This window comes from Cryptomeria japonica, chromosome 1, assembly GCF_030272615.1.
Source record: "Cryptomeria japonica chromosome 1, Sugi_1.0, whole genome shotgun sequence".
Taxonomy (NCBI): Eukaryota; Viridiplantae; Streptophyta; class Pinopsida; order Cupressales; family Cupressaceae; genus Cryptomeria; species Cryptomeria japonica.
Window position 1 is genome coordinate 59,902,213 of NC_081405.1, and position 19,053 is coordinate 59,921,265.

The 19,053-nt window shown below is 37.1% G+C and overlaps 1 protein-coding gene across 3 annotated transcripts in view; it reads left to right on the forward strand.

Moving 5' to 3' along the window:
• Positions 1 to 19,053, forward strand: part of LOC131063221 (uncharacterized) — a 51,673-nt gene that overhangs the window by 5,278 nt on the left and 27,342 nt on the right. For all 3 annotated transcript variants that reach the window (XM_057997014.2, XM_059222055.1, XM_057997015.2), the window contains one exon: positions 5,261 to 5,304. In XM_057997014.2, coding sequence (XP_057852997.1) covers positions 5,261 to 5,304 — 44 coding nt within the window. The remainder of the gene's footprint in view (positions 1 to 5,260; positions 5,305 to 19,053) is intronic.

Below are 19,053 nucleotides of genomic sequence, written 5' to 3' on the forward strand. Positions count from 1 at the left end.
AAATCAGAGCACACTCTGCCATCAAACTTTCAAAATTTACACTCAAAGATAGAACCTTAACTTAATTTCTGTTGGGTTTTGCAGATCATAGATGAGAGCTAAGGCGGGATCATCGCAGAAAGCACAAATGGGGTTTCAAGTCAAATTCGGAATTGAAGACAAGTCCACGAGCAAGGTTTGTCCAAGCATAGAGATGGCCAAAATTTGGCTAGGTATGAGAAATACTTCACTGTGGTGAAAGAACAGAGGAATTCTTCTCCAAATTCAAGGCACTTGAAAGAATCTCAAGGCATCAAGAAAGAAAAGTCCTCAAACTTGATGAAAAGAATTTCCGACTTCTTGAAGGATTTCATCTCCTGAAGAATTAAAAGACAAGCTCCCTATCCGAATCAGATGGTGACAAGAAGAAACAAATTTCCATACTAGACAATTTCTTCACACAAATTGGAGAATTCATGGAAGACATCCAACACGTTGAGGTGGCGCCTCGTCATCTTCCAACCAATCAGATTGTTCCAAGTCAACATGTCTAGGTTCAATGAACTTGACTTAACCACAAAAGCTTCTAGAGGGCACACTTCACAATGCAACAACCTTCTATTTTTATTGTTGGTTCATATTTAGCAAGAAGGACAAGTGCCCCCAAATGTAATTTTCTCATTGGTCGAGGGGTAGTTAGTTGTAACAAACCCTATTAGGGTTTTGATCTTTCAATCTAGGCCTTTGATCACTGTTCGAGCTCGGCCATTCAAAATCTTTGTGTGCCTATATAAGGTTTCCTCCTCTCATTTGGAGAGTGAGGTTTTTGAAATATTGTTGCAAGAAGGTCATTTTCAGATAATACATTACTTGTGTGTGCTTTTCTTAAGGCTTTGTAATCTCTTTTATTTGAATGATTAGCAAGGTTTTCAATTTCCTCAACACAATTGTTTAGATTTTATTTCTTGTATTTTAGACAAATGCAAGATCTGATAAGTATTGATTTGTGGTGAATGTATACTTAACTTCTGATCATAAGCACATCCCTCGAAGATCGCATCTGGCTTTGTGTAGTTGTCCTAAGTGAGGCGAAGCAAAGTGTGGTTATCGAGTTCACCTAGTCAATACCATCTCTTGAATTCCTAGGAATAGATTAGAACTTCTAAACCCTTGTCTCCTTTTTAGTTTTTCATGATCCAAGTCCCAAATGATAGAGCTTCATTGTCTAAACCTTCATTGTGAATTGAAAGAGCCAAACGTAATTACCTTTGTGTATAATCAGCATATCACAACGCCCATTGAGCTTATCCATATGTCAAGACCTGACAAAAGAAACCTTGGAATTGCCATATGATCTTCTCGCAATCTTAGCATAAGTGGTGATTTTTCAAGAGAGGATAGAGTGTCTTTGGACATTTTATTCCGAGTTTGGTAAATGCTAAAGCGTACACCAACAAGAATTGGCGCTAGAAGGAGGGCTGAACATTTGGTCGTTTATTTTCACAAGTGGAGAAATTCAGCTGGAGAGAACTATTAGAATAATAATTTCTTATATTGTTAATGGTCAACTTAGGTTGTTAGATGTCATTAATGTATCTACAGTATTAGGTAGATAGAGGTAGGTAATATCATTAATTTCTACAGTGTTTTGTATTTCTATAAATTGTAATCTTTACCAGTTAATATGAACTAAGATATTTTACCAGTGAATCTGATTTTCACAAGAACCGGTATGAACTTTGAAATGCCAAATTAGAGATATGTTAGATCTCTTCTATGTCAAAAAATCCAAAAAAAAAAATCTAAAAATTAGAAAATCAAAAAATTAAAAAAGGATTTCTGAATGGATGGGCGACTGTTTCATATTTCTTGCTATCAGGACAGTCTCCTTGTGGACATCACTCAGATTTAGGAAAATTTGAATGCGCAACTGCACCCCAGGAATTTATCACGATTTGCCGTACCAAGGAGGTACCGGATTCATGAAACGACGAAGCATGATGAGATGAATTGCTTGACATGCTTGTCAAGGATAGAATTGGTTCTACTAGGAAATTTTTTCTTTTGGGATGTTCCAAAACCAGAATTGTGCATAAAGCCTGACAATGAGGGCAATGGAAATAATCCTTTCTCAAGGTTCGTACTTAAAATTCAAAATCAGATAGAACAAGGTAATGTTCACTTGAAGGGCGTGTTGCTTCCTCGCTGGTGACAGATTTACAATGAACCACATTCAGAATTCACTTGTTCTATACGTGAAGAGGCCATCAACCAAGCTAGATGTCACTTGGGATTATCAGAATTGCCAAGGAAATGCATTTGGAACGAGCATCTTAGTCCTGTATCAAGAGAACAAAGCACTGCAACATTATCAGGCTGTGAAGGAAGAAGATTGGAAGAAGATAATATAATGGAATAGAACAAGGTAATGTTCACTTGAAGGGCGTGTTGCTTCCTCGTTGGTGACGGATTCACAATGAACCACATTCAGAATTCACTTGTTCTATATGTGAAGAGGCCATCAACCAAGCTAGATGTCACTTGGGATTATCAGAATTGCCAAGGAAATGCATTTGGAACGAGCATCTTAGTCCTGTATCAAGAGAACAAAGCACTGCAACATTATCAGGCTGTGAAGGAAGAAGATTGGAAGAAGATCATATAATGGAATTAAGCATTCAAGTAGATGAAGATTGTTCACACATCACACTAGATCGAGAAGCCATTGAAATAAAGATCAAAGAAGCAATGAAATACATCCTAGCAAGGAGAACCACCCAAGGCAGCTGTCAGCATATGGAAGCGAATGAATATATAGAATTGCAAGTTATTGAGGATTGTCAAGAACCAAAAATGGAAGACTTAGCTCAAAGTAGAGATGGTGTTAGAGGTTTCAGTGCACTTCAAGAAGGAATAGTCCTTGATAAGGAAGTTCAATCATGCATGAACAAGATGGAAGAAATGATAAGTGGCTTAAGGCAAGATGGAATGTTTGGCGATCAGTGGGCTACCAAGATGGAAGCAAAATATGAAATGCATTTAGCGTCGGCGCTTGATCCAATGGTCACAATCATGGAGGAATTGCTAGATGAAATTGAAACTAATGGAACGCTACTTGATGAACAAGTAACTGTGACAGAGACAAAAGATGAAGAACAGTTCGAGTTGGGGCTTGATCCACTGTTAGGGATTCGAAAGGAGCTAGCGCATGAAATGCTCCAAATTTCCAAATTCCCTTTTGAATCTAATTCCCTCCACACTCCACCCAGTTTGGATCATGACATTGATCTGCATGTCTTAGATGCAAGGTCTTTCATTGCGAGCTTCAAAACACATTAGAAACCAAATTGACATTATAACACATCATTAGTGACAATTCATCCAAATTCATAGTAATTCTACCCTTATAACATTAAAGTTAAAAGTAAAGACCATTCAGAATTGGAGTGAAATACTAAACAAAATTTGGGGATGTAACAAAATCTATCACAAACTTAGTCTTTAGACTATAGCAGATCGTTGTAGAACCTAGAGGTAGTGCTGGATTCGGTCTGGGGCTGGAAATATCTTCATGTTGGCAGTAGTGAATGGATGGATTGGTTGATCTGGATGATCATAATTGTCTTTTGAAAATTTAGTGAATTTTATCCTTGGTCTGCTTGGTAAATCATGGTGGTTGGCAAGTTTTGGAGGTACTATTTTGTTGCCCCCATAGGTGCATATTATGTCCAGGTGCTTTAACAACCATTTGTGAAGAAACGGCTTAAATGGGAGGGATAGTTAAGGGTAGTTGTAAGTTAAAAGCATTGTAAAGCTGAGAAATTTCTGGTTCAGGGAAATCTTTTAGTAGTCGGTTGAAAATGTTTGGATGAACACACATAGCCAGGTGGTTGAGAGATCAATCATTTTGTGAGAGGATTCTCAAGTAGAGTTAAATGGAAAAGAGGTTAAGAAGTAGAAGAATGTTTCAAGCTGATGCTTTTGGTCGCTTATGGAACTGTCTCAACAATTTCAACTGTGGACAAATTCATCAAGATGACAACAGAATTTAGCTGATAGTTTTGGGCCTTGGCCATTGTCAAATTTGTGTCATATAGGACAAAAATTCAAAATTTTGATGTATGCACATATTTCAAAGACATCTGAGGACGTCCCCATGCATGTCTCATAATTTTATCCTTTGGGTGCCTTAATAACTTGCAATTTGAAAATCTTACCAGAAATCAGATGTATTAACTATTGGGGCACCTTATTCAAGGTGTATTAGTTGACAAACCAAAAAAATTAACATCGGATGCATTTGCAATAATCTGATCCAATATTAGGTGGAAGTGGCTACGCGAATATGACATTTTAGCCCATCAAGGAGAGACCATGTGCTATGATTTCAAAGTGGCAAATGGTAAAGCTACATGAAGACAAGAATGATCTACCCATTATCATGAATATCAAGCTTCAAAATTTGTACGTTTTCATCAAACAGTGCACCAACAAGTCAAATGACACCAAGTGGATATCACATATAAACCATTATTGAAGAGATATTTGCTGGGCTACCACTAGATAGAGAAATAGATAATCAAATAGAGCTGAAGCCAAACAAATTTTACCCTCTTACATCAACAACAGCTAACCTGGAGTCTTCTGCAGTTAGACATGCGAAGCTGAACTGCATTAGAAAAGGTTCATTGGAAGCTGTTGAAAGTTTAAACAACGCAGAACTAAACTAAGGTCGACATACAAGCAAAAATATGAATTACAGGCCATCCAATTAATTGTGGGCACAACTAGGGATTCAGAATGTTTCTCTCTCACGATGAGCACTGTTACTGCCACATCTGATTCTCAGATTCTTCCTTGTCCAGACTATATGTCCACTTATAATATTGTTTTCAGAAAAGATAATTATTCATAAAGGGCACAGACAGAGTAAGTCTTTTTTTTTTTCTTGAGAGCAATTAAATAATTGTGATACTGTTGACACTTGAGAGAGATGTGGGCTATGGATTTTCTCCTGGTGTCATCTTTCTTTTCATTTGCAGTATGAAGGCATGGATATGTGATTTGGCAGTCACTTATATAAGCTTCTCTGAGAAGCTCTTAACTTGTTTTTCTATTTTGTGTTTCTTTGCATAGCTGACTCTAGGATGGTTCTCAGTCAGTCACTGACAACATCTTCTTCTAAGGAGATTTTTGAACTTACATTGTTTTTCTTGATAAACATCAATTAATTATTTAGAAAAGTATTCATACATAACCTGACTTAGTTCAATGTTGACAGGTGCTAAGCAGAAAGCTTTATCTACCAGCTAAAGCTGCAGCACAGTTAAGTTTTGCCTAAAGCCTTAGCTTGGTTCGTCCTAAAATAAGCCTGTAGATAATGACAAGTGGAAGTAAATAAATGCATTTTTTGGTTTTTGTCTTATTGTGTGGTGTACATAATGGCTGTAATTATATGTTAAAAGTTGGTGTAAAGTTATCTCATTAATGATCATCTTAATAGTCAGAGTTGTTATGTCCAATAACTTTTAGAGTGTGTGTGCATATAACATGCAAAAAACATAGCTACTCTCGCACTTATAATCACTGCAACAAAATTTCCTTTCAAAAGATTTATATAAATAATAGATAGGAACTCCTTGCATTTTGCTATCTGTGTTTGATATGATGGAATTTGTTTTGCTTTATTTTATTTCTCTTTGGACAGGCTAACTTGGAAGAAATGTTTTCGATTCGCTGGAAATCTTTAAGGAATATTTGTACTAATCTTGTAATATTTTCTTGTATACACATGTTATGCTTTTTTTTTTTTTAATCTTTGAGTCTATTAAGTTAATAGATCTTTCACAGAAGCAAAATATTTTCTGGTTATTTGCAGGTTCTGTTGTCACTATTGAAATTTCTTCTTTTGCCTAGTATTACCTTCTAACCTGTGGAGTACACTCAAATTTGTTTAAATTCATTAGTAGGGGTTCTTTAGGGGGCCCCACACAAGAAAAACTTTCACTAATAAAAGACCTAATGCTCAACAAGGAGACCGCATACAGAAGATATAAAAAAATTTAGAAGGATATATCCCACAGATCACCATACAAAACCAATCCAGTTGCAGATAAACCTGAGACAAGAGAGGCACACCAACAAACAACTGCCATCCAAAATTTAGCTGACTACCATACTAACGGCAGCCAAAAAACACGATATGGAGATTAGTAGACTCCCACAACTTCCTAATCTACAACCTGCATCTAAGCCCCATCTTGCCAAATCCTGCATTGCCACTGATTCTGCTCCAAATCTTTCTATTGAAGATGAACCTGGGGTCAAAATATCTAAAGAAGGGAATTCATTCTTATGGAAGAGCTCCTGTTATTTTTCACCCTAACTAGCTTTTTTGCATTGAAGAATGGGACTGTAAATGTATGGGAAGCCTCCAAATGACCCTTCTTGTGTGTTGTCCAACACCTTACCCAAATATGCAGAATAGTCCTTCAACACACTAAGCTCTTGGAAGATAAGCGATTGCTTTAAACCAAACACATTTTTTGTCAACTACAGAATCCCCCATGAAGCAATCTTACCCTTAATCTTGAAATTATCTAGACTTGCACTGAAGATATCAGAATCCCCAAATTGGAGGGGGAGCAAAAATCACAGCAACCAAACAGGATGAGCTGAACCATGCACAACTTTTGAAACTTTCAAAATAAATTGTCCCTAATGGAGGCCTTGGAATGGGGAGGGTCTGAACACCTATCTTGGAGTGACCAAGGACAGCTTTCTTGACATCTAGAGCAGCCTCACCCTAGCAGTTAAAAATGGAAATTAATCATTTGATAGAGATCTGTCGATGAAGATAGGGATCTTGTGATTTCATGGGAATCCTGTCTATCACGGTGATGCAAAAAAAGCACCCACTATAACAACACACCTTGCCATAGAGCTCTACATATTAGTTACCAAACCTACTAGAATATAAAGTGAAAGCTAACAAAACATTAAGAAAAATATGGTTGCACACGAGCCTTTAGAAAAGCAGAGTCAACTTCACTTAGGTTGCATGCAAGCCATTTATTTCATACCTCTTCTTCACCCTAGAGCATGATTCTTCATTAATCAAACACACACTAACATGGAGAGTAGGCCACATGTCCTCAACTATATAACAAAACCTAATTAGGGGGGCTCAAAATGCAAGTATTCCTCTAGTCTTGATGAGGAAGTAGAATGATCATTGAAGAGAGCTGCTAGAGGATCTTGGCCTGCACCTTAATTGGCGAACAGATCTATCATTGAGTTTTCTTTACAACAACAATGGGGAAACACAATTTCCTTGAATGGTTTACAAAGGCTAAGAGCTTCCTTTAAATAACTTTTGAGTTTCTGATTGGGGCATGCACCTTTAGAAGCTCGTTGAGTACCACTGAAGAACCACATTCAATCACCATCTGAACTCTTAAGCAAGAAGCAAGTCCTGTTCCAATACAACTTGATAGGAAATATGCTAACACTTTCCTATTTAATCCTACGAGGAGAGAGTTACAAATTATCTAATCTATAAAAATTTCAGCAATGTTCTAGCATAGTAACAACAATAAAAAAGTGAACAAGAATAGAAAATAGAAGAAGAAGAGGAATGTAAACTACCATAAAAGAAAGTGACACTAAGATACCCTGGAAAAACCCTATAAAGAGAAAACCCTCATCTCCAAAGCAGAAAAACCAATGTATTATCAGCAACTACAAGTCACAATACAATATTAAGTTTCGAGCTTTATAGGAGATCGACACTTTCAATCTTGAAGGAATTCTGACAGCAGAATCCTACACAAAATTGGACATAATTGCTTTATCCCAAGTCCTCAATATAGGCCAAGGAGACATAAGAAATCATGGGCTCCAAACCATGATCCAGAGGCAAGTCAAGGTGGTCCACATTCAATCCATGTGCCCCACCTATATGTGTAACACTCTTCACAAATAGAATATAACTCCCAATTGGCTGGTTTGACTCCCAAGAGCCAAGTGTGGTCAAAGTAACTCCTAAGCACTTTGTGTAGGTGTAGTTATTATCACTTACACAAGTCTTACATTAAAAATTGCCAATCAAACATGCTAGTCATAGTCAACTAAGTAGTCCTCCAACTCAATGACTTCTTACAATCTAAGTTAACGATTCGGGTACGGATATGGAATCTGGTACGGGTACGGGTACATCCGTACATATATATGTATATATATATATATATTATATATGTTCAAACATCAAAATTATAAAATATAATTATATAATTTATAAACTATCACTACCGTTATTGATTATTATAATGATACAATCCATACAAATATGAAATATACAATGTGACTTTCCATATATAAATGATAAATTATAAATTATAAATCCATAATTGCCAATGCCAATGCCTTGGTCCGCCCGTGTCCGCCTAGGTTCCCCGTGGATTCCTCCTAGGTCTTTTCGAGGTGGCTGGGTCCTCTGTGGGTCCTGCCACGTAGGACCCACAGAGGACCTAGCCACCTGGGAAGGACCTGGGAGGAATCCACTCTGAATCAGGCTTGGACCAGGACTGAGGTAGAATCAGAATCAGGACCCAGGGTTTTCTGAGAGGAATCGGTATCTTAGCTTACAATCATATTAAGATCAATGACAAATGGCAGAGAGTGCCACATATAAGATTCCATCCAAGTAGGATGACCTTTTCCATGTGGGTACATTATTTATAATATTACAAATACTAAATTTTTGTTCCTAGACCTATGACATGTAAAGGGCTATTCAACATAGTTAATTAAATGCTAGGGGTTTATCCCCATAGCCATCCTACACTTTTGAACTTCTTTGTGCTTATAAGATCATCAATGCATTTGCAACATTCACCTATGTATCTACCTTCTTGACCATAACTCTCTATGTCACAAACAAAGTGATACTACATATCAATGTGCTTCATTTGCACATGAAAGGTAGGATTCTTAGTCAAGTTAGTGATTCTCTAGATTACCACTATATCATGCTTCAACTCAATGCTCAAACATAATCTTCAAAGCTAGATTGCTTTAGTGTTGAAAAACTCGGACTCGGCTAAAAACTCGGCAAGGCCCGAAAACGTGACTCAGGAAAAATTCAGCGAAAACGCGGCAAAAAAGTCGACAGCTTAAAAAATTGCTTAAATTTTATTAGAAGCGCATTCTTTTTGCAAAATTCAATGAGGAGATGCATCCACTGAGTCAATAAATGAGTACATAAAAGAAACAAGCTGAGTCTAGTTATATTTGATTGATTTAAATGCAAATTGGGTACAAAATGGCATCCTCATGTGGAATGTTGATGGCTGATAGTCTGAAACAAAATGAAAATAACAAATTGTTTTTCTAAAGCTAAAAGTATAATACATCAAAAATTTTTACAACTTCCTCTTCCTAGCTCTAGTAAAAACTAGGGGAGAGGTAGAAGTAGATGGTCTAGTCCCAGGAGTCTGCTGTGGCTCCTCCACCTCGCCAAAATGAGGTTGAGGGTAGCATCCCTGGTGAGGGCCTAAGGGTGAGAGAGAGAGAGAGAGGTAGAGAGATAGGTCTAGATCTTGGGGAGAGAGGAGAGAGATATGTCAAAATGAGAGAAACAATCAAATACAATGTGCACCTTCCTCTTTCCCCTTCTAATGTAACTCAATTTGTCAGGCGTCGAACTAAAAGGTGCTACAGTATAAAAATGATGATGAATTGTTTCTTCAACATAGTCTTTTTGGATCTCAAATGCTCCTCTTCTCCTCTCCTCTCCTATTTTGGTGTTTAGCACTATTTTGGTCAAGATTGGACCAAAAAAAAGTGAAGGAAAAACTCCCTTTTAATGTTATTTTTACCTCTCTAGCAGCCCCCTAGTGGACTTGAGAGTCCATGCCCAAAAATCAGGAGTCTGAATCTGGGACTTGGAGAGTCCTAGGGGGAGACTCAAACGAGTACTCCCAGAATTCTTCTAGACTCGCCTCAGGAGTCAATGGCAAGTGGACTCAGCTAGAGATAGGACTCGAGTCTAGAGAATTCTGGAGAGTCCTCAAACTATGCATTGAACTAACCTCTTCATCAAGTTTTAGTTTAGCCTTAAGTGCAGTCTCATAATCATTGATCTTTGGCTTCACTTGTAACAATTTTTTTTTAACTTCAAGATGTGAAGAGCATAGAAGAAGATCCGATCTTCCTAAAGATCATATTTCTACTATTCTCTAGTTTTTGGATTCCAAAGCTTGTACCCTTTCACATCTCGTTATAACTGATGAATATACACTTCTTTGCATTGGAATCCAATTTGGATCTCTTCTCTTTAGGTACATGCATGTATGCTTCACAACCAAAAACCTAGGTATGTTGCAACAAAGGATTTTTTTCTTTACCAAGCCTCCTTAGGGGTTTTGTTGAGAAGAGTTGAAGTAGAAGATTTGTTAATCAAGTGACAATTGCTCACAACTTCAACCTAAGATTTTTGCTCCAAACTAGTGCCATTGAGCATGCTCGTAGATCTCTCCATCAATGTACTATTTAAATTCTTCGCAACTCCATTTTGCTAAGGGGTGTATGGAATCATCTTATGCCTCACAATACCATGTTTGTTCCAAAAACTATCAAACTTTGTCAAACATAACTCTTTACATATTCAAAATCTTGATCTTCCTTTTTACCTGGTTTTCACTAAGAGCCTTAAACTCTTTGAACTTCAAGAAGACCTTTGATTATGCATAAGGAAAAACACATTAATTCTTGAAGAAGTCATCATTGAAAATGTATATAATATTTGGATGTACCTTCTCATATAGGGATTTTCCTAGAGATGATACATCCATAGGACCAAATATATCACTATGAACCAAATCTACAATTACTATAGATCTAGTAGAGCTTGAATAATACTTAACCAAAGTTTATTTTCCATTTATACATTGTTCACAAAATTCAACGTCTAGGGAACAATCAATTAACTTGTCTACTAAATATTTTTATTTTCACGGTCTTTAGGCCTTTATCACCAATGTGGCTCATATGCTTGTGTTTTAACATGGTCTTCTCTATTGCAAGCTTTGATTCCAAGAACTAGGAATCTCATAATGAGTACATTTCATTGTGCTAATGGAATAGAGTGTTAAAATAAACTTGCTTAACCAAGATTATGGCCCCATGCATCATCTTGCATCTATAGTTGTTAAAAACCATTTACACACCAATATCATTCAACTTACTTATAGAAAGAAGGTTCCTTGCCAAAATTGAAATGTGTAGAACATTGGAGAGAGTTTTGGTCCTTTTGCTTCCAAATGTGAGCACGACTTTGCCTTGTCCAATGATCTTGAGAGAAGAGTTATCTTCCAAGTACACTTATTTTCCATCAAATCTCTCATATGAAAAGAGACTCTAGAACCACTCCCTATTAGGAGTAATATGAAAAGAGGCTCTAGAACCAATAACCATGTACACTCATGTGCATATGTGTAGCAAGGGATGCAACAAAGGCATCACTACCATTGTCATTAGATACTCTTGAGTCTAAATCATCATCTAACTCTTTCTTTGTCTTATTTTTTTTACAATCCTTTTAGATGTGTTTGATCTTTCTCCAAATCCAACATTTTACTTTGGATCAGCTAGGGCACTTAAATCTCTCCTTAGAGGTAGCATGCTCATCCTTTTTCTTGTTCTTGAAATGTATTGGTGTGAATGGGTCTTTTACCTAACTAGTTTTGCACTTAGGTATTTTTACACCTAGTTAGTTAGTTTACTTGGGACATATATTTTTTTGCCTCAAGTGATGCGATCATGACACTTGTCACAATCATATGTTGGCTCTTGTTTTACCCTCACATAAATATACAAGGGCCTTAATGCACATTTGCATTGTATTCATTTGTATCACTATTGACAATATATCATTCCTTCTTGCTTCTCTCTCTTGTGGAAGGTTCTTTAGTGTTGCAGAAGACTCTTGCTTCCATGAAGTTCTTTTGGAAACTTCAACATTGTATCAAGGAGGGGATTGTCTAGAGTTAGTTTATCTTTGGAAGATCCAAGATTGCAATTTTTTGTGCTCTCTTGAAAGTATGCTCTTCTATTGCATTCTAAGATGATCTGGAGAATAAGGATGGTTGAGAGATGGATAAGAATTTGGAGGGGTGCCCATTTGGGGCTTTGTACTGCAAGTTGTTTTTGGTGATTGGTGGAGTAGATCATAACCTAAGTTACCAGTTCGGGTTCGGATTCGGCAAATTTTTTTTCTTTCTTGGGTGCGGGTTCATCCGTACACACACACACACACACATATACATGTCATATATTATAAATATGTTCAAACATCAAAATTATAGATATATATGTTCATAGTTCAAACTTCAAACATACAAATATGAAACATACAATGTAACTTTTCCAAACAATGATACATAAATGATAACAGATAAATCATAAATTGTAATGTCCCCTTCTCCGTAGTGATTAGTTATGTTGGCCGTAGCCTAGTTTGGAGGCCCGTAGGCTAGTCGAGGGCAGAAATTAGGGTTTCCTATTTTCTAGGAGGATTCTTTGGTGTTTTCAGGGGCTATATGTGGGAGTTTGACAGTTTGGATTCTGGATTTCTTCTGGGTTTTTTAGAGAGCTTTAGGATGCTTCAACATGCATCTGCATAGGGTGACTTTTACAAGACTTACTATTTTTAGTAAGTGCGACAACTGCTCAAAATGTGGTTAAAATCACTTTGGAAACACTTACTATTTTTAACAGTGTGCTATTTTTAGTAAGTACTATTTTTAGCAGGATGTCAGCAGGCTTGTTCAGATGGCTATTTCCGGCAGGTCAGTTTGAGTTGTTGGTCTTCCCTCATTTTTTGGTTCTATTCTTGGCAAGGGTTCCTCATCTCAATTCAATGACTATTTCTGGCAAGGCAATTCTCTCAGCTTGTTTCCCCATATCCTTGGAGCTTGTTTTGGCAAGTTCAGTATTTGATGAAAAATGGTGTTTTAAATTAAATTATAACTTAAGGCAAAGGTTGGACGATTTATTTAAAAGGGGTTGCTTAAGTTATATTGATATATAAGTCATTTCCTTAATTATATATTGGGTGATTTATTGTTGTGGAGGGATTGTGAATTTGAATTTGAGCCCTCAAAATCTATAAATGAGAGTGTTGGGCTTCTCATTTGGTATGAAATGAATTTGCATCGTTATGCTGCCAAATTAGCGATTGAAAAATCTGAGCTTTGAAGTGTGGCTTCCTAGCTAAGTCTCAGTTTCGTACTTGCAAGATAGTACCTAGCTGTGTTCATGTATTCCCAGTGTTGTTGGTGAGTGAGTTGCAGATTGTGGAGTGTTTTGATTGAGATTGGAGTGTTTTCTGGTTGCTGGTCGTGGGACTACTGAAAGTGTATTTTACTCGCACCTCTTGGCCAGGCGATTCCATCATTTTGGGTACCGGCTCATCCTTCCTTCCTACCACTGGCGATGCATATTGTAAGTTTTTAGCATCTTATTTTGAGTGTGGATTTTTATATTGAAAATCGAACTTCCCAGGTTAGGTGTGGGGTTTAGTTAATGCATTGGGATGCATGCAAAATAAATATGGGTGTTTCGATGGCTTTCCTTGGGTTTGTTCTCATTGTGGCGGGTATAGCAATTGTTTAGAACAGATTTTGGGTGAATTGGGTGAGTAATGGGAGAGTTATGAGCGTTTTAGTGAATCCACAGGTTGCTGGTTTTGCAATTCCAGCCTGCAGATTTTTGATGTTAGCAGAAATTTCATGTTCTTAATTGGATGTTCAGCATTACTCTCTTCTCACATTATCTTGATTATTGTAAGGTTAAGTAGTAGTACTACTAACCAATTCTGCCTTGTAAATCTCACCCCGCTGAAAAGTGGAAGAGGCTGGCTTGCCGCCTATTTTCAAGTAAATTGTAATTCAGTCCTCCCACTGCATAAGTGGTTGAGTGATGTTTGATTGTAATGGTCCTCCCGCTGCATAAGCAGTTGAGTTGAGTTTGTTTTGTAATTTCAGTCCTCCCGTTGAAATATTGCGGTCAAGTGATTTGTGCCTTGTGTGTTTCTCTTGGCTGGTTCACCGCCAAGTTTCTTGCATTCCCGCTGGATAAGCGGAAGGGGCTGGCTTGCCGCTCAGTATTGTATTTCATTTCATCTTTCAGCAGTTTGAGATCTAACGATCCCCTATTCACCGTATGCTCTCACCTTCCCACATTGGGCACTTGGTGATCAGAAAGTGGAAGGGTTGCAATCTTCAGCAAGTTTTCAGTTTATGCTTTCTAACCTTAATGGGTTATTTGTTGTGGATGATTGTTATTGGCCTAAAAACAAAAAAAAATAACTGGGATATTACATAAATCCATAATTGCGAATGCCAATAAATAATCTGATATTCATATATCATAAATGTAATATCATATTCATAATTTGCAAAAAAGATAATATTCAAGTTTCAAGTTTCAAATTGATTCAAGTTTGTTTATACATTTTTGACTTTTTTGACCTATAATTTTCATGTTAGGTTATACTTTTTTTTTGACTTGTATGACCCGTGGGCCCTGTTTTTGGGAACCCACAGGCCTTGGTTCTCTCGGGTCCACCTGGGTTCTCCTTGGGTTCCACCCAGGTCCTGCCCAAGTGGCTGGGTTCTCTGTGGGTCCTACGTAGGACCCATAGAGAACCTAGCCACCTGGGCAGGACCCGCGTGGAACCTAGGGAGAACTAGGTTCGGACCAGAACCGGGCAAGAACCAAGACCCGGACCCAGCCTTTTTCCCCAAGAACCGGTATCTGAGATCATAACTGACCATTGTATCGAGAGCATCCAAAAAAATTGATTTGACATTTGTTGCTTCCGAATTGGACATTGGAGGCTAGATTTGTAGAGGCTTTTATTTCGGGTGGTGGCTGGAGGCTACATCTGCAGATCATAGCTATTTTTCGAGCAGCTTGGCTCAAATTAGACCCCACCATTGCATTTAGAAGTCTTGAAAACCTACAAATCAACATAAAGTTATTTGATTTTGGAGCAATTGGTAGACGAGGCATTTAATTTTTTTCCCCAAGGGTGCAATGCAACCTCCTTATGTAGTATTGTACAAGTTTGCATTTAAAAAAAATGTTTTAAATTTTTTATTTTAAATATTTTTGAAAATGGGCATATGTATTTCATAGCCTAGTGCATAAATTTTTAAATCAATTATTTTTGGGGAGTTGTATGGCTGCATACTTTGATACCCCTACCATGATAGGGAGGTGACATGGTGTGAGACCCCTTAAAGCCCCCACCACTTTTGTTGGGGCTGATGGGCCTCCAAACAACCCCTACAGGCCCTTTGAAAGATTGTGGAGCCACCACTGCTAACGTGCAACTCCTGCCTAGATCATGTACTACTCATGCCCCCCTGGGCTCTGTTAGTGTTGCACCACCACCGACTTCTTTGCGTAGGTTCAACTTAGCTCGGCCGCCGCTCAATTCAAGTGAATCACTTGGCCACCACAAGATTGCCCAATCAACACCTTTGTTGGTGGTGTAGCCCACTAGCTATTCACCAAACATTGAGGTGCCACTAGGGGCAAAGATCCCCCCTCCATTTGCAATTTGTTTTCAAATCTCAATCTTGACAGAGTTTTTCTCCATCATTTATTGCTCTTTTTTTGAGCATTTTTTTTGAAATGGAGAAAAAATTCTTGTACTTGGCAATGGTATGGATGGTATTTCTTTTGGATGCATTGTTTTTCAAAATTTTAGCTTTCTTAGTGACTTTGTTGTATAGTTTTTCTTTTTGGAAACTTTTTAAGGGCCATATCTTGCACCTATGGAATTTTTTTTGGGTCCATTTTTTTTAAAAGTGCATACCTTTTCATGTACTTTGTAGTGGTACCTTCTGTTTCTTCTTTTTATAGAGCAAAGTTGTATTTTCAACATGTGGTCCCTTTTTTGGACATTGTTAGCATATATTGAATGCATTATGTGATTTTTAAATGCACTGAAATAAAATGACACATTATATTTGTTTATTTGGGATTTTCCCACAACATATTGTGCCATTTTTGTACTCACAAAATTGTATAAAGTGCCATGGGGAGTTTACTATGTGCATCTTGTTTGCAATAACAATCTCGTCTACCTCTGTGCTTGTGTGCCTTGTCTTCATGGTTATATTCACGTTTCTCATCTTTTAGGGACAACTTTTGGAGAAGCTTCTTGTTCTCCTCATGTTTTCTCTCTTTTGTTGAGGAGTTCTTTCTTATAGCTTTTCTCCTTTTCTTTGTTTGTGAGAGACTATTTTGTGCTTGAGGTGAAGGAAGCTGCCCATGGGGTGGTCATTTTGAGTTCTTCTTCCTTCATTCCCTTTTGTACATGGGTTCCTCATAAGCTTAGTTGCTAGAACCCATCTTTGAGTGTGTTCTCTTGTCTTTCCTCCCTAAGTTGCACTTAAATGGGGTGTTGGTATGATGGGTCATTTTCCATTTTGGTTTTTCTCTTGAGATTTTTAAACACTTAGTTAAGTTTACTCAAGGTATTTACTTTTTGTCTTTAGTCATGTGATCATGACATTTGTCACAATAACATCTTGTCTCACCCTTCACTACATACTTAATTGTAGGGTTTGCTAGATTTCAAGGATGAAATTCGAAATCCGGCAATTTTCATGAAAATCTCAAAAAATCGTTTTAAGTTCGCCCCAAATTTGTATGAAAAAGGGCTTTGGAGGTTGTTTAATAAAATATATTTAAAAAATGCATTTTCAAATAAGTTTTTTTGAGTTGTTCACAATCTATTTCATTGTAACCCATGAGAGCAATCCAGAATAGTGCATACTCCATTCGAAACCCATGGGAGTGATTCTAGGACAGCGAATACTTCATTCAAAACCCATGGGAGTTATTCTAGGACAGCGAATACTTCATTCGAAACCTTAGAAATTGGATCCATCATGATCACGTCCTCTCGATTCGGTATCACGTCTAGACCTTCCCGTCTAGTATGTAATCGATGAATCTTTTTGTTCCCACCTAATGAATAAAACCCTAATACCTGCAGAAAGCTTTTGTGTTTTTATCTTCTTTATAAAACAATGGGAATTAGGAATTAATGGGGAATGGGTGGCTATTAAAAGAGGGCCTCTATTTTCTTTTTTTGATAAAATTTAATATATGAAAATACATCAATATTGTTTTATTTTGTTTTTATCTTCTTTAATATATTAAAATGTTATGCATTTAAATTAGTATTTTAAAATATATATTTTTATTTTTAATTATTAATGTATATAATATATAAAATTTAATAAATTTATTAAAGTTTATTTATATAGTAATTTTGTGGATTTATATATCTGTATTAGTTGAATTTAATGTCATTTGTTTTCTGAATTTTTTCCCTTCCCGAACTTCATCCGAATTTCATTGTGTTCCATCATTGAATCACCATCACCCATCTTTAGAGCATAGAATTTCTTTGTAGAAAATTATTGTTCACAAGGGAATTTGTCTGATACCCCAACTTATCCCAAAGCTTCTTGGTGATGGTCTCTCCTGAAACATTTAGGAGCACTGAATCTGCAAGGCAACGCTTAATGAGTCTCCTTGCCTTCTAATCAACTATGATCCAATTTTCGTCTTTAACTTTGGATGGATTTTGAGTCACAACTGCTAGCCACAAATCTCTATCAACAAGGAGATCCTCCATCCCGAACTTCCAAAGCTCAAAACTGATGACATTGAACCTCCGCACCACCATTCTAGAAGTGCTTGCTACGTCTACTTCCTCAAAAAAAGATCAACTACAACAAAATCCCACGTGGGCAAGGATCAATACAAAAATAGGCCCTACTCCTATAGATCTAACAAGCTAGCTTAACAGTGATACCAAATGAAAGGGAAGATGCAAACAATTTCTTACAAGCCTGGCCCTTTTTGATTGATACAAATTTCAACAACATTCTAGCATAGTAACACTAAAGAAATGAAGAAGAATAGAAGATAGAAGAAGAAGAATAATGGAAACAACCACAAGATCTACCTTGGGAAAACATTGCAAAGAAAAAATCCCAGCCTCTAAAGCACCAAAACCAACATATTATCAACAACTACTGGTTTCAATACAAAATCAAGCTTTGAGTTTCATAGGAGATCAACATTCTCAATCCTATAGGAATTCTAACAGCATAACCCTACATAAAACTGGACGTAAGTTCTGCAACCCAAGGCCTCAAAATATAGGCCAAGAAGACCCAATAAATTATGAACACTTTTTTAAAACCATGGGTTCAAAAATAGGAGCCAAAGAGTACTTAAGTTAGTCCACATTCAACCCATTTACCCCAACTTCAAGTGTAACTCGACAAATATAATGTAACTTCTGAATGAGCAGTTGGATTTCCAAGACTAAGTGGAGTCAAAGTAACTCCTATGGTCTCCATGTAGATGTAGTTATCACTAAATACACGTATAAATAGCTGGTCAAAGGTACTAGTTATAGTCTACCCAATAACCTCCCAATTCAATGACTTCTTTCAAATGTCATAGATTCATAAGACCAATGAAACATGGCAGAGAGTGCCAACTATGAAATTTCAAGTTTCTGTCCAAGTTGGAAGCCCTTTTTCATGTAGGCATGCAATCTACAATATTACAAATATTAAATAATTGTTAGACCTAGGACTTGCAAGGTGTACAACAAACCTAGTTTCCTAGTCCTACCACAACACTTTCACATTCTATCTCATTATTTGTACAATGATCCAAGATTAGGGATTCACCTTGACTAAAATCTACATCCTTGTAGTGAAGAATCATCCTAGCTCTGGTTATACTTGGAATACCTCTTGAGGACCCATTAAAATTCAGTTTGGTGAAACCAACGGAAGGTTTAAGCCAGACTGCTCCATCCTTATCTACTTGATTTTATTTTATGAAGACCTATTGTGACCTTTTCACACATCGCCCTATTGCAAATGGGGACCCCCACTTTTTTCACTTGTTAAGGTAGATGTTTTGCCTAGTTTCCTAGTTTTAGCCTTTGCTTATGAGAGGGTGTTG